General features: G+C 49.9%; 1 protein-coding gene across 1 annotated transcript; it reads left to right on the top strand.

Annotated features, from left to right (window-relative positions):
- The first annotated feature begins 1126 nt into the window (after positions 1-1126).
- Positions 1127-12664, top strand: ASB10 (ankyrin repeat and SOCS box containing 10). The gene is made up of 7 exons (XM_077149962.1): positions 1127-1396; positions 2011-2082; positions 2228-2495; positions 4813-5332; positions 9609-9722; positions 9996-10181; positions 11629-12664. Exons 1-6 carry the CDS (start codon positions 1138-1140, stop codon positions 10179-10181), a joined length of 1419 nt encoding a protein of 472 aa, XP_077006077.1. The 5' UTR covers positions 1127-1137; the 3' UTR covers positions 11629-12664.
- The last annotated feature ends 490 nt before the right edge of the window (positions 12665-13154 follow it).

Raw genomic sequence — 13154 nt, 5'->3', positions numbered from 1 at the left:
CACCTGTGGGTTCCCTCTTGCTGGGGAGATAGTGGCTCAAGAAACAAAGGAAATCAGAAACAAAGATGCCACCAAGGGCTGGGAAGACACAGCATTCTCTTGGAAGGTGAAAAACCTTTGGCCAATGTAAGCAGTGGACGAACAAAGGTCCAAGTGTGTTCCGCAGGTGTAGTAAAAGCCAATCAGAATACAATGAAGTAAGATTACTGGGACTGGAGCCACCCAAGAGCCTGGTGGCAGTGGTGGGGCTCAAAGATGAGCCCAGGAGATTGGTTTTTGAATTTTCTTTCTCCCTCTTTTTTTTCCCTCCTTTTTTAACCACCCCACCACCACCACCAAGTGAAAGTAGTCTTGTTATTCTCACGTGCTCTTTCTCTCTCACCACTGGGGCTCCAGTGTAACCCTGCAGGATAGAGATACCATTTTAGGGAGATGGTAGGGTGGGGAACTGGTGTTTGTCAGCACCTGGAATGGGCATCTGGTATTTCTGTTGCTGCCTGGGGACTGAGCCCAGATTCCTTTGGGACAGAAATCTGTCTTCCTGACAACCCCTGTAGAAGGTGCCTTGTGGAGTGGAAGTGGTCTCTGCCACACACTGTGGACCGCTCCCTTGGGTTTGGGAGTGGGAAGGCGCAGGGCTAAAGGATGGCATTTGGGATGGCAGGAAAAATTATCTGGCACCCTCATCCTCTTCCCTCTTGGATCAGGGCCCAGCAATAGACTCATTTGGTGAAGCACAGAGTAAACTAGAAAGAGCACTAAAATGCTAGCTTGAAATTCTGGGTTTTAGTCCCAGCTCTACAACAAATTAACTGTATATCTTTGGGCAAATCACTTTCTCTGGACTTCATTTCCTTTATATGTGAAATTATGGGGCTGGACAACAAGTCCTTGAAGACTTGCCCCTCAGTCTGTTTTCTTGGCTCCTCCCTATTTCCAGCCTGAGGGCTCTGTCCCTGGTGGAGAGCTGTGACAGTCCTGGCCTATTTATGGCTCAGTCTGTGTGTGCGCACCCACTGCCCCTCCCACACTGAGCCTCCAGCTGGCTCAGGCCCAGTGTCTGCCCTCCCGGTTTACAGTTTACCAGCCGGCATTACCCTGTGTCCTGCTTCTTTGGCCCTCTCTCTCAGCACCAACATGCCCAGGGGAAGGAACTTTCCTCCCCACTGGGGACGTCATGTGGGAGGCCTCCCCTGCCAGGACTGGACTCCCGAGTCCCGCCCAGCCTGGGAGACCCCTAGGCGATTGCCGCTACTGTGCAGGGACATGGGCCTGCAGAACGCATTGTACACCGGGGACCTGGCGAGGTTGCAGGAGCTGTTCCCCCACCACAGCACGGCCGACCTGCTGCTGGAGAGCCGGGCCGCTGAGCCTCGCTGGAGCAGCCACCAGAGGGGTGAGGGTCTGGGGACAACTGGGGCCCCGGGGCTGGATGATTGGAGACCTGAGAGCCATGGGGTGAGAGGGTGTGGGGGGGGGACCCACATTGGACACAGAGGTTCCAAATGCTTGAGGAACAGGAGAAGTCCCTGTTTGTTTCTCCCCCACCCGAGGCTTGCCCAACAGCCTAAACCTTGGCCCTGGAGTGAAGTCATGTGGAGCCCAGAATAGCTCCTGCCGAACTGTGCGGCCAGGTCAGCTCAGAAGCTCAGCGCTCAGGAACCCTCTTGCTCCATCTTCCTGTTTTCCCCACTTTCTCCTGCTTCTCCTTTCTGCCTTTGGCCTCAATCCCTCCCTGCTCTTCCCTTCCCACTTGTTCACGTTCTGCCCTCATGAGCTGGTCTCCAGATGAGTGCAGGGGGCAGGGAGAACCCCCCAGTAACAGACACGCCCTCTGTGCCAGGCTGGTTGAGAAGCCCAGCAGAGGGTCTGGAGAGTGTCAGGACTCTGGCCTGGGACCCATCGTCGTCCGCACAGCCTCGGGACCTGCCCTCGACTTCTGGCAGGCAGTGCTGGTAGGGGACGTGGGCTCTGTCTCCCGCATCCTCACGGACTCCGGTACTGGCCTAGCTCCCGATTCCGTTTTTGACACCAGCAACCCAGAGCAATGGAGGGATTTCCGCTTCAACATCCGTGCTCTGAGTACGGGCCAGGGGCAGGGGGTGGGCTGAGCGGGAGAGGAGAGGCTGGGAGAGGGAGATCTGGGTTCATCTCTTCCCAGGCCCCATTTACTGGCAGCCCCTGGCCTCTCCTGGAAGTCTGAGGCCCATGCCCCCTCTCTCCCTAGGAATCTGGTCTCTGACGTACGAAGAGGAGCTGACCACCCCTCTGCACGTGGCAGCCAGCCGTGGCCATACAGAAGTCCTGAGGCTGCTGCTGAGGCGGCGGGCACGGCCAGACAGTGCTCCTGGGGGCCGCACTGCCCTGCATGAGGCCTGTGCTGCCGGCCATGCTGCCTGTGCCCACGTGCTGCTGGTGGCGGGAGCCGACCCCAACATCCCTGACCAGGATGGGAAACGCCCCTTGCACCTCTGCCGGGGGGCTGGCACCCTTGAGTGAGTGACCCCTCACCCAATCCCCTGTTCCATTCTGAAGGGAGGCAAAGATGTCTTTTTTTTCCCCATGGTGGGGGTGGGGGTGGGGGGCGGGGAGCGAGGGGGCGGGTAGAATTCAGGGTTTGGCAAGCTCAGTGGTCCGGGATGGAGGAGTAGGAGCTCAGGTCAGGGGTCAGGATGCGATTACTCCCCAAACCGCCCAGCAATTAGCCCTGCATTCTTTGGGGCAACCTGGACTTTGAACAGTTTTCTGGCTCCCCAGGTATGGAGGAGGGCTATGGCAGGGGTCCGGCTTCATGGCCTGGCCTTGGGGAAGTTGTCCTGATCTATCATGGGGAAAGTGGCATTGCGGTAATGTTTTACCCTATGTGCCAGGTACCGGGCTAAGTACAGCAGTGATTGAGTTACAGTGCAGCCCTCAGGGAGCTTATTGTTCAATGGTGTCCAGATAGGTTTTAGACTGAGAAGGACAGCAGCCTCCAATCAGGGCCTGCTGTGATCCCTGTGGGCAGGGTCTGGTTCTTAGCCTGGCAGGTGTGGCATTTCCATATTGGCCAGACACTCTCAGATGAATGGGCTTGAGGGACTGTCACAGACCAAATTCATAAGAGACTGATGAATACACCCAAAAGTGGCACTTTAATATTTAATGTAGGGAAAGTTCCTTGGCATTGACCCACATAATTATAACCTGTGCATGAGGAACCATACACAGTTGCAGGCAGGATGAGTCCTCACAATTTTCTTGGTCAGCATGGAATCCAGGCAAAGCAGCCTTAGCACATCTTTCATGAAATAACTCTGCCAACAGCAGAGGCCCTCTCTGTGGACTGCATGCCTACAGGATTTCACATCTTGTCCCTGTATGGTGTCCCAATTTTCATCCTTGGGGGTGCCCGTTTCATGCTCTCCTGTTAGCCTCATCAATCTGCCAGAGGATTCCATTGACTTAATCATATTATGACTGAAGGTGTGTTCTAAGGCAGCACAGTCCAATAGAAAGAGGTATGTGAGTCACATATGTCATTTTAATTTTTCTAGTAGTCTCATTAAACATTAAAAACAAACAAGTGAAATTAATTTGGGAATGTATTTTATTAACACAATATATCCAAAATGTTGTCATTTCAACATGTAATCAATATAAAAAAGTTAATAATGATATATTTTCCACCCTTTTTTTTTGCACTGTCTTCAAAATTGATGTGCATTTTACATGTACAGCACAACTCAATTTGGAGCAGCCACATTTCCAGTGATCAATAGTGACATGTGGCTAGTGGCTTCTGTACCAGAGTGTAGTGCTATACAATCCCACATTTTTAGTTCTGGTCGAGTTCCAGGCCAGCCTCCTTGGGATCACACCTTTTGATAATAATTCCAATATCAAAAATTTGATAATAATTCCTTCCTTTCTTGAGTAAACAAATGTAATTTTAAAATTATTATGGAGAGTGTCAAGCATATAGAAAGGTAGGCAAAATAATATAATATCACCCCTCACACTATTCACTCCCCTTGCCCCAAGTGCTCTGAAAGTGGCCCTTGTTACAATAACAGCTTTTCAGGCATTGCCTCCTATGCTGCTCACATGAGGACTAGGCATTTCTAATTACTCCCATTCTACAGATGAGGAAAATGAAGCTCAGTTTTGGTGCATAGGTTATTGCAACAGCCTGGGGCTCCTGACAGGCATGTGCTATCTTCTGTGAAGGTAATCCTGGAGCAGAACGAGCTGATAAATTGTGGTTGTGTTGTTCTTTGTCCGTGGCTCCCATTTCCATGTGTGCCCATGGCCTGCCCTACTCCTTGAACTTCCTTCTCCAGTCCCAGCAGGCAGAGCCCTTGCCTTGCCTGGCTGCCTCTGGGACTCTAGTACCAGCTCCTTCTCCATTTATGAGCTGTGGAACCTGAGATGAGAGCCTCAAATTCTCTGGTTTCCTGCGCTGTGAAATGAGAATAATAAAAGAGCCTACCAAAGGAGAGTTATGAGGATTAAATAAATGAATATCTGTAAAGCCCTTAGACCACTGTCATTCCAAATCCATAATAGCTATGTGTCACTTCTTTTCTATTGAGAATTTCATAGACTATGCCTGCAGAGTATTTGCACTTTAAGAAGACATTATTGATCCTAAAGAATATTGACAGATTGAATGGTGACAGGCAAGATGGAAGATGAGGGGCAGATAGATTGAACCAGGAACTGCCCAAGTCTGCTTCAGATGTTTGCTACAGCTGCTCATACTACCAGTAATGCAGGGGGTGAAGGTCTCTGCCCTGTGTTCCTATCCTCCACCATCTCGCCCCTTCCTAGGTGTGCAGAGCTGCTCCTGAGGTTTGGAGCAAAAGTGGATGGTCGGTCTGAGGAGGAAGAGGAGACCCCTTTGCATGTAGCTGCCCGGCTTGGCCATGTTGAGCTGGCAGACCTACTTCTAAGACGGGGGGCATGTCCCAATGCCCGGGACACCCAAGGCTGGACGCCGCTGCTGGCAGCTTGTGATACCTGCTGCCCGTCCCCAGCTGATGCCGAAGCAACCACCGCCCGCTGCCTCCAGCTGTGCCACTTGCTGCTCTCGGCTGGAGCTGATGCTGATGCTGGCGACCAGGACAAGCGGCGGCCCCTACACCTGGCCTGTCGCCATGGCCACGCAGCTGTTGTTGAGCTGCTCCTGTCCCATGGTGTCAGTGCCAATGCCATGGACTATGGAGGACACACAGCCCTGCACTGTGCCCTGCAGGGCCCAGCCACGGCTCTGGCCCAGAGCCCAGAGCATGTGGTGCGGGTTCTGCTTAACCATGGGGCTGTCCGAGTCTGGCCCGGGGCTCTCCCCAAGGTATGGGGGCTTGCTGGGGCAGAGAGAGGGTCCTCAATGTTGCAGGGGACGGGAGATCCAGACATATGCTCCTGCTTGCTTCAGGATGCAATTCAGACACTTGGACACATAGATTAGTTCTTTCTTTCTGTTTTTCATTCAACAATTAAGCACAGCCCAAAGGTGGGACGCAGGCCAGGACACAGAACAGCAAGAAGTATGTGTGTATGGGTAGTGAGGCCAGATTATAAAGGACCTGGAAAGACAGAAGGAGGAGTCAGGACCCATGGGGGTGATAGCGAGCTGTTTAAGGGTCTTCATGTTGGGGTTGTGGTGAGGTGGTCAAAATTGTGTTTGGGGAAGCTCTGATAAATGCTGGGATCAGTTCAGCCAGAGACACTCTCCAGGGCAAGGGTGATGAGCCCATTTGATGAGGTTCAAGGCCTCCGGAACAACTGCAAATGGACATGGTCTTACTTTCTCAGAGCTTAGCATTATGCACCCTTTGCACAGAGCAGCAGCCACCCAATCAACACCTGTGTAAATGTCGGTTAATGCTAATTTTCAGCCTAAATCTTACTTTACCATATTTTTCCCTACGTGGGTTCAACTTGAAGTCCTATGCTACTCCTGACTGGCAGGGGACCTCGTTAAATGATTGAATTGAAGGTTGGAGGGTTGTTCCATGGTGTGTGTATGTGTGTGTGTGTGTGTGTGTGTGTGTGTGTGAGTGCGTATATAATGTCATGGGTGACACGGGACCTGGAGTGGGACACCGGGAAGTGTACCCGGAGGAGAATGCGTCCTTGGAGATGGGTCAGGAAGGAAAGAGGACGTTCTCAGAGGGCAGCTGGGGGTGGGAAGGGTCCGCTCTTGCCCTGCCTGCAGAATTGTCTGGCCCTGCCCTGCCGCTACACAACCCTGCTGTCTCTGCCTCTCCCCTCCGCTCACAAACGTTGAAGCATCTGTCTGGATTCCTAAGCAAGACCAAATAATTAAACAACCCGAGTTCGGCAGATTGGTCTCCCCTTTGGGAAAATACAAGAAAATCAACAATTAACACTAATTAATCTCCTATTAACACCAGATAATTAGGAGACAAGCAATTCCCTGTAATCTCACAGAGGCTCTGACAGCTAATGATTCCCCACTGGGGAGGGGACGGAAGGGGAAGGCAGCCGGCAGCAAATGGACTACCCCCACCCCTGCCTGGCCCCGCCCCACCCGGCCCCGGGCCCCGCCCCTTCCGACCTGCTAAGGTACCCAGAGAGCAGGAGGCAAATAGCCCCCACTGGTCCTTTCCAGCCTTCCAGCCTTAAACGGGACCATCTGGGACCCTGTGTCCCAAGTGATCACAAAGTGTGGGAAGGTGTCGGCATCCATTTCCCAAGACCTTCAGCTCCATTCCCAACCCCAGGCTTGGCTGGGAGGGCAAGGAGGCCTCCACCAGCCATCTGTGATTAAATGTCTGCCCTGGTCAATTATTTGGGAGTTGCCATATCGGACTCGTAGCCCAGGAGAACTTGGATCCAGGGCCTGGCTTTGTTGCCTGCTCCTGTGACTTTTAGGCAACTCCTTAAAATTCTTTGAACCCCAAGTTCCTTGCATGTGATACCGTCTCTACCTAACAGTAATGAAAAGGTTGTAGCAGCAGAGAAGGTAATAGTGGAAGGAAACACAGCCCTGACTAGACATCAGACCCTGATCTGAGAGCAGTTATATAAGTTACCTCCTTACCCTCAACAACCTCTGGGGCAGGTGGTAACTAAGAGGCCAGGTGCTGGAGTCAGACACACCAGCCCTGGGGCCCTGGGCAAATCACTTGATCTCTCTGGGTCTCAGTTCTGTGAAATAAGGATAATAACAGTACACCTGTTTCAGAGGGTTAGTGTGAGAACTAAAAGAGTTAATCCACAGAAAGCCCAGTGGACAGGACCTAACTTGTAGTTAATGCTCAATACATATTAGCTATTATTGCTCTAAAGTTAAATAATGTAGACAAAAGCTCCTAATAAGTGTTTAAGCTTATCCAAATGTAAAGCAAATGTAAATGTAAAAGCAAGGGAGAGAGTGATGCAGGGTGGAATATCTACAGAAGGCTTCCTGGAAGAGATGGAACTGGGGCTGAATAGGACTTGGAAAGACAGAGGAGGAAGGAGCAGGCAGGATGAGCATCATAAACAAAGAACAGAGGCAGGAATCAACATGTCCTGGAAAGGCCAAAGAGACCGACCTGAACCGCAGACATCAGTAGCAGATAAGAGCAGGGAGTCTGGGGGGAGCCAACTTGTTCTTTCTGAACTTTAAGGACAAGTGAGGTAAAGAGGCCTGCCCCAGGGAGACTGGGCAAGGGCAGCTTGGGGACACACAGTGGAAGTGTCACCTCAAGCATGGCACTTTCCATAGAAGGGCCCACCTGACCCGGTGTTACATAGGAGAAACATGTCTTTCAGTGTAGTAATTTATTCCAAGTGCACTTTGCAAAAACTGGAGGAATCTTCCCCAAAGCAGTTCAAAGTTGGGATGTGAGTTGCGGTTTTTGTAGGTAAAGGGAAGGGGATAGGGGCCAAAAACCTTAATAATGTCCACATGATTTAGTCTTGTCAAATCTGCGATGACTTTGGATCTTCGTGAGGAGGGTACAGGCAAATGTCTCATCCTATGTTGTCTCAAAAGCACGTCTTGGTGTTGCAATGTCAGTGACTAGATTTAGATATTGACATGTAAGCTCTTACATGCAGGGTCCTCATGATGCTTTTCTTAGCTGATCCTCAGGAATGTCAAACTTTTGTCTTTTGAGGAGGAAGTCACCAATTCACTGGGACGCAGTGAATATTCCTGTAAGCAGAACTGAGAAAGCCTGGTTAATGTCCTGGGAACTAAGTACAAAGAGTAGATTGCTAAGCTTAGCTAAGGCAAACATATTTTCTAGCTAACAGAAAATGGGGGCCCCTTCGGTAAGCAGTGCCCCATATGTAGGACAAGAGTCAGAGGGCCCCATTTCCTGGCCTTCTGCCCGCAACCCACTGCCCACCAGCCTTCCCAGCCTGTCAGGCAGAAGAGTGGGCAGGGCTTTTAACTTGGGGTCCATGAACCTCCCCAATATTAAGTGCAGCTGTGTGTGTTTTAGGGCATGGGTGAATTTCATGTAGGGTGCTACTAGAAGGTTGGTACATGGCTTCTCTGAGAGTTGAAAACGGGTCTGTGACCTGCTCGTGGTTTTGAGATCCAGCATGTGACAGAGGGAAGAAAGCAGGAAAAAGACTGTAGGCACAGGCAGGTATGACAGTATCTGTGTGTCTGGCCCCACATGGCTGTCCTTCTGAACACGTGGACAGCCCCTCTACAAGCTGCTCCTGCTGTGTTCCTCACTCCCTGTATCCTCCTTGGGCCTTTCTTGACCACTCCATTTCAAATCACAACTGCCCCCCACCCCCCCCCCCAGCAGCTCTTAACCTTACCCTATTTAGCTGTCTTTATCAGAGCATGTCTGTAAGTAGTCATACGTTTTCCCTCTGAAATACAAGCTCCCAGATGACAAGGAGCCTTTCTATCTTTTTCACTGCTATGTCCCCAGTGCTTGGGCACATAGTAGGCTGACAGGAAATTGCTGAATGAAAAAATGAAAAAATGAATCTGGCTTTATGCTCCCTCTCCAACTTGATCCCCCAACCACCCCTATCAAACCCTCCACTGCTGCTGCATGCAGTCCTGCTTCCAGGCTCTGTGGTACGGTCTCTTCTTCCTGAAATGCCCTCCTGGCTCCTGAGGTCTCCTCAGCTTTTTCCACCTCTGGGAAACCCACCCTGACCTGTCCAGCTGCCCCTCTTGGCATCTCTATTGTTTCTATCCTCACTTGACATCTAGCAGATTTTGGGTTCATAAATTGATGTATCTTTTAATCTGTTTTATCAGTTCAGGAGCTCCAACTACAGGTCAGGGGCTCCACTCCTATCCCACAGAAAAGCCAGCGAGAGCCTTGGAGAGGCAGAAGGTAGAGCAGGAGAGTGGAGTCGTTAAGGGCAAGGAGATACAGTGCCCAGCTTTGAATGCTGGAACCACACTTACCATGTGGTCATGGGCAAGTAACTTAGCTTCTCTGTGCCTCGGTTTCCTGTCTCTGTAAAACAGGGCTGAAAACAGTTGTGGGGTTGAGGATGAAAAGCTTTCCTACATGTAAGATTCTAAGAAACACACCTGGCATGTGGTGTGAGCCATAAAGTGTTAGTTAGCTGTCTATCTAGACGCCTGCAGAGGAGGTAAACCTGGAGTCATGGGTACCTCTCTGTCCCCCCAGGTGCTGGAGCGCTGGTGCATGTCCCCGCGGACCATCGAGGTGCTGATGAACACCTACAGCGTCATGCAGCTTCCTGAGGAGGCGGTGGGCCTGGTACCCTCGGAAACACTGCAGGTCAGACTCCAGACTCCAGGGAAACCTTTACTCTCCCTCCCTAAAGCAGAATCACTCAGCCTGGCCCCAGAGAGACTCCCACCTCCTAAAAGGAAGCTCCACCTAACTCCCTAAAAAAATTACCCAGAGACCCTCCCACATCCCAGGAGAAGGAAACCTCAAAGAGCGAACACCCCAGACACTCCTGTAGCCCGTCACCAGCCTCCTCTGAGAAGTGGGTGTCACTTCCTGAAGACTGCTCTCTTGTCAAGCCCCGTGCCATTCTGTCTCCAGAAGCACCACCGTTTCTATTCCTCCCTCTTCGCCTTGGTGAGGCAGCCAAGATCACTGCAGCATCTGAGCCGCTGTGCGCTCCGCTCTCACCTGGCTGGTTACCTGCCGCATGCCCTGCCCCGCCTTCCCCTGCCGCCCCGCCTGCTCCGCTACTTGCAGCTGGATTTCGAGGATGTGCTCTACTAGGTGAGTCCTGGGCTCTGTGGCCAGTTACAGGTGTTGGTGGGGGTGTGAGTAGGTAGTAGGCAAAAGAAGAGTGTGTTGGGGGGGGAGGGGCGCAGGCAGGGCCCCAGCCAGAAACCAGCCAGCATCCCTGAGGACCAGATTTCTCTGAATCCAAACCTCTCCTTCCAGTTATCCACTGTCTTTTTTTTTTTTTTTTTAATTCTTATTGACAAATCTTCACACACATGGTATACAATCAATGGCTCACAATATCATCACATAGTTGTATATTCATCATGAAGATCATTTTTAGAACATGTACATCACTCCAGAAAAAGAAAAAAAAGTAAAAATTCATACATCTCATACCACTTACCCCTCCCTCTTGTTGACCACTGGTATTTCAATCTACCCAATTTATTCTACCCCTTATCTCTGCTATTATTTATTTATTTTTATCCATATTTTTTCACTCGTCTGTCCATACCCTGGATAAAAGGAGCATCAGACACAAGGTTTTCACAGTCACATTATAAAAGCTATATTGATATACAATCGTCTTCAAGAATCGAAGCTACTGGAACACAGTTCAACAGCTTCAGATACTTCCCTCCAGCCACTCCAATACACCATAAATTAAAAAGGGATATCTATATAATGCATAAGAATAACCTCCAGAATAACCTCTCAACTTTGTTTGAAATCTCTCAGCCACTGAAACTTTATTTTAGTCTCATTTCTCTCTTCCCCTTTGGTCAAGGAGGCTTTCTCAGTCTCATGATGCCAAGTCCTGGAGAATCCTGGGATTTCTGACCCATGTTGCCAGGGCGATTTACACCCCTGGGAGTTATGTTCCACATGGAGGGGGGGCAGTGAGTTCACCTGATGAGTTGACTTAGAGAGAGAAGCCACATCTGAGCAACAAAAGGGGTTCTCTGGGGGTGACTCTTAGGCATAATTATAACTAGGCTTTAGTCTATCCTTTGCAGGAATAAGTTTCATAGGGGCGAAACCCAAGATTAAGGGCTCAGGCTATTGATTTGGTTGTCCCCACCGCTTGTGAGAATATCAGGAATTCTCCAAATGGGGAAGTTGAATATTTCCTCCTCTCTCCCCAGTCCCCCAAGAAGACTTTGCAAATACTTCTCAATTCACTCTGAGAGGTACTGGGGCATCACACTAACGCAGACAAACCAACAAGCTTTCATACCCTATTCAAGATTACATGTACTTATGGTGTTCAACTAAACTGACCATACAAGTTAAATTAGGGAATGCACTACCCAAAAAATAAATTCTGTACCAAATAAACATCTCTCCTGTTGGTCTTAAACAGAAGTTGAAGTTTTAAAATATGGACGATATCTTCCTTGACCTTGTATTCTGATCTACCCCAGCCTTCACTGCCTTTTGAAAACCTGAAGGCAGATGCCCTAGCCCTGAGGGTATGCCTATCTGCTTCTCACAGTGCCCTGAACCCAAACCTGAGCCTGGACTAGCTTGGGCCAAGGTGGCCTTATAAGCAAGAAGATGGGGATGCTGTGAGTCCTACCAGAGAGACAGCATGGCAGCAAGATGATGTCTGATGAAGAGAGAGACAGGACTCCTGGTGAGGAATACCATCTTCTTGGAGGTCTCCCAGATGTTTGACTCCAGAGGCCCCCTGTGCTGGTTTGAAATGACGTATGTACCCTAGAAAAGCCATGTTTTAATCCTAATCCCGTTTTGTAAAGGCAGTCATTTCTTCTAATCCCTATTCAGCATTGTATGTTTGAAACTGTAATTAGATCATCCCCTGGAGGTGTGATTTAATCAAGAATGGTTGTTGAACTGGATTAGGTGGAGGTGTGTCTCCACCCATTTGGGTGGGTTTTGATTTGTTTACTGGAATTCTATAAAAGAGGAAACATTTTGGAGAAAGCAAGAGATTCAGAGAGAGCAGAATGACATAGCCATGAAAAGCAGAGAGTCCATCACCCAGGAATTTTCGGAAAAGAAGAAGGAAAATGCCTCCAGGGGAGCTTCATGAAGGGAAGCCAGGAGAAAAAGCTAGCAGATGATACTGTGTTCGTCATGTGCTCTACCAGCTGAGAGAGAAACCCTGACCCTGTTCACCATGTACTTTCTCATTTGAGATAGAGACCCTGAACTACATCGCCTTCTTGAACCAAGGTATCTTTCCCTGGATGCCTTAGAGACTGGACATTTCTATAGAATTATTTTAATCGGGACATTTTCTTGGCTTTAGACTAGGAACTTATTAAATTCCCCTTTTAAAAGCCATTCAGTTTCTGGTGTATTGCATTCCAGCAGCTAGCAAACTAAAACAGCCCCCCCTTAGCTCATCCTTGCGTCATAAATCCAATCTCTGTATGTGCATTAAAAATCTGCAGGCCAGTGCTGGTTGGTGCTGTCTCCAACAGGATCTTTGTCTGAGCTACCTCACCCCCAGAGGAGTTAGGATGGGAGACTTTGGGTGGACAGATTTACAGGGTCCTACTGTATCCACCCCATGGTGCTCCTCGTTCCCCCCATCCCACTCCCAGACATCCACCAGTTGTGGCCAGATCCCCAGCAGACCTGCCCCTCCCACCCCATGACATGGCTGGAATGGTCATCATGTGACAGAGTGTCAGAAAAGGCCTGAAGGACAGCCTTTTCTGGGGCTTGGTAAGGGCAGAGCCCCGTGGAAATGGAGTCAATGGAGTTAGTCGTGGCAGGATGGTAAAAGGTGAGGTAAGATGACAGAAGAACAAATGGGAAAGTGGGGCAGATGGGTTGGAACCGGCACACAGGGGTTATGGATGAGCATTAAAGACTCAGGTTTAGAAAATAAACAAAAGGATACCTACTGTCTGACAGCGAAGGTCTGGGAATACGGGTTGTGTAACGGATTCCAGCCTCTCTTCATCTGTTCCATCCTTAAATTTACCTTCGTAGTGGAAAGAACCCTGAGCTGAGTTGGACGACCTGGATTCTAGCCTTAGTTCTGTC

Source organism: Tamandua tetradactyla, chromosome 1, assembly GCF_023851605.1.
Source record: "Tamandua tetradactyla isolate mTamTet1 chromosome 1, mTamTet1.pri, whole genome shotgun sequence".
NCBI classification, from domain to species: domain Eukaryota; kingdom Metazoa; phylum Chordata; class Mammalia; order Pilosa; family Myrmecophagidae; genus Tamandua; species Tamandua tetradactyla.
Note: the sequence above shows the minus strand (reverse complement) of the source record. Positions and strands in the feature narration are given on the sequence as shown.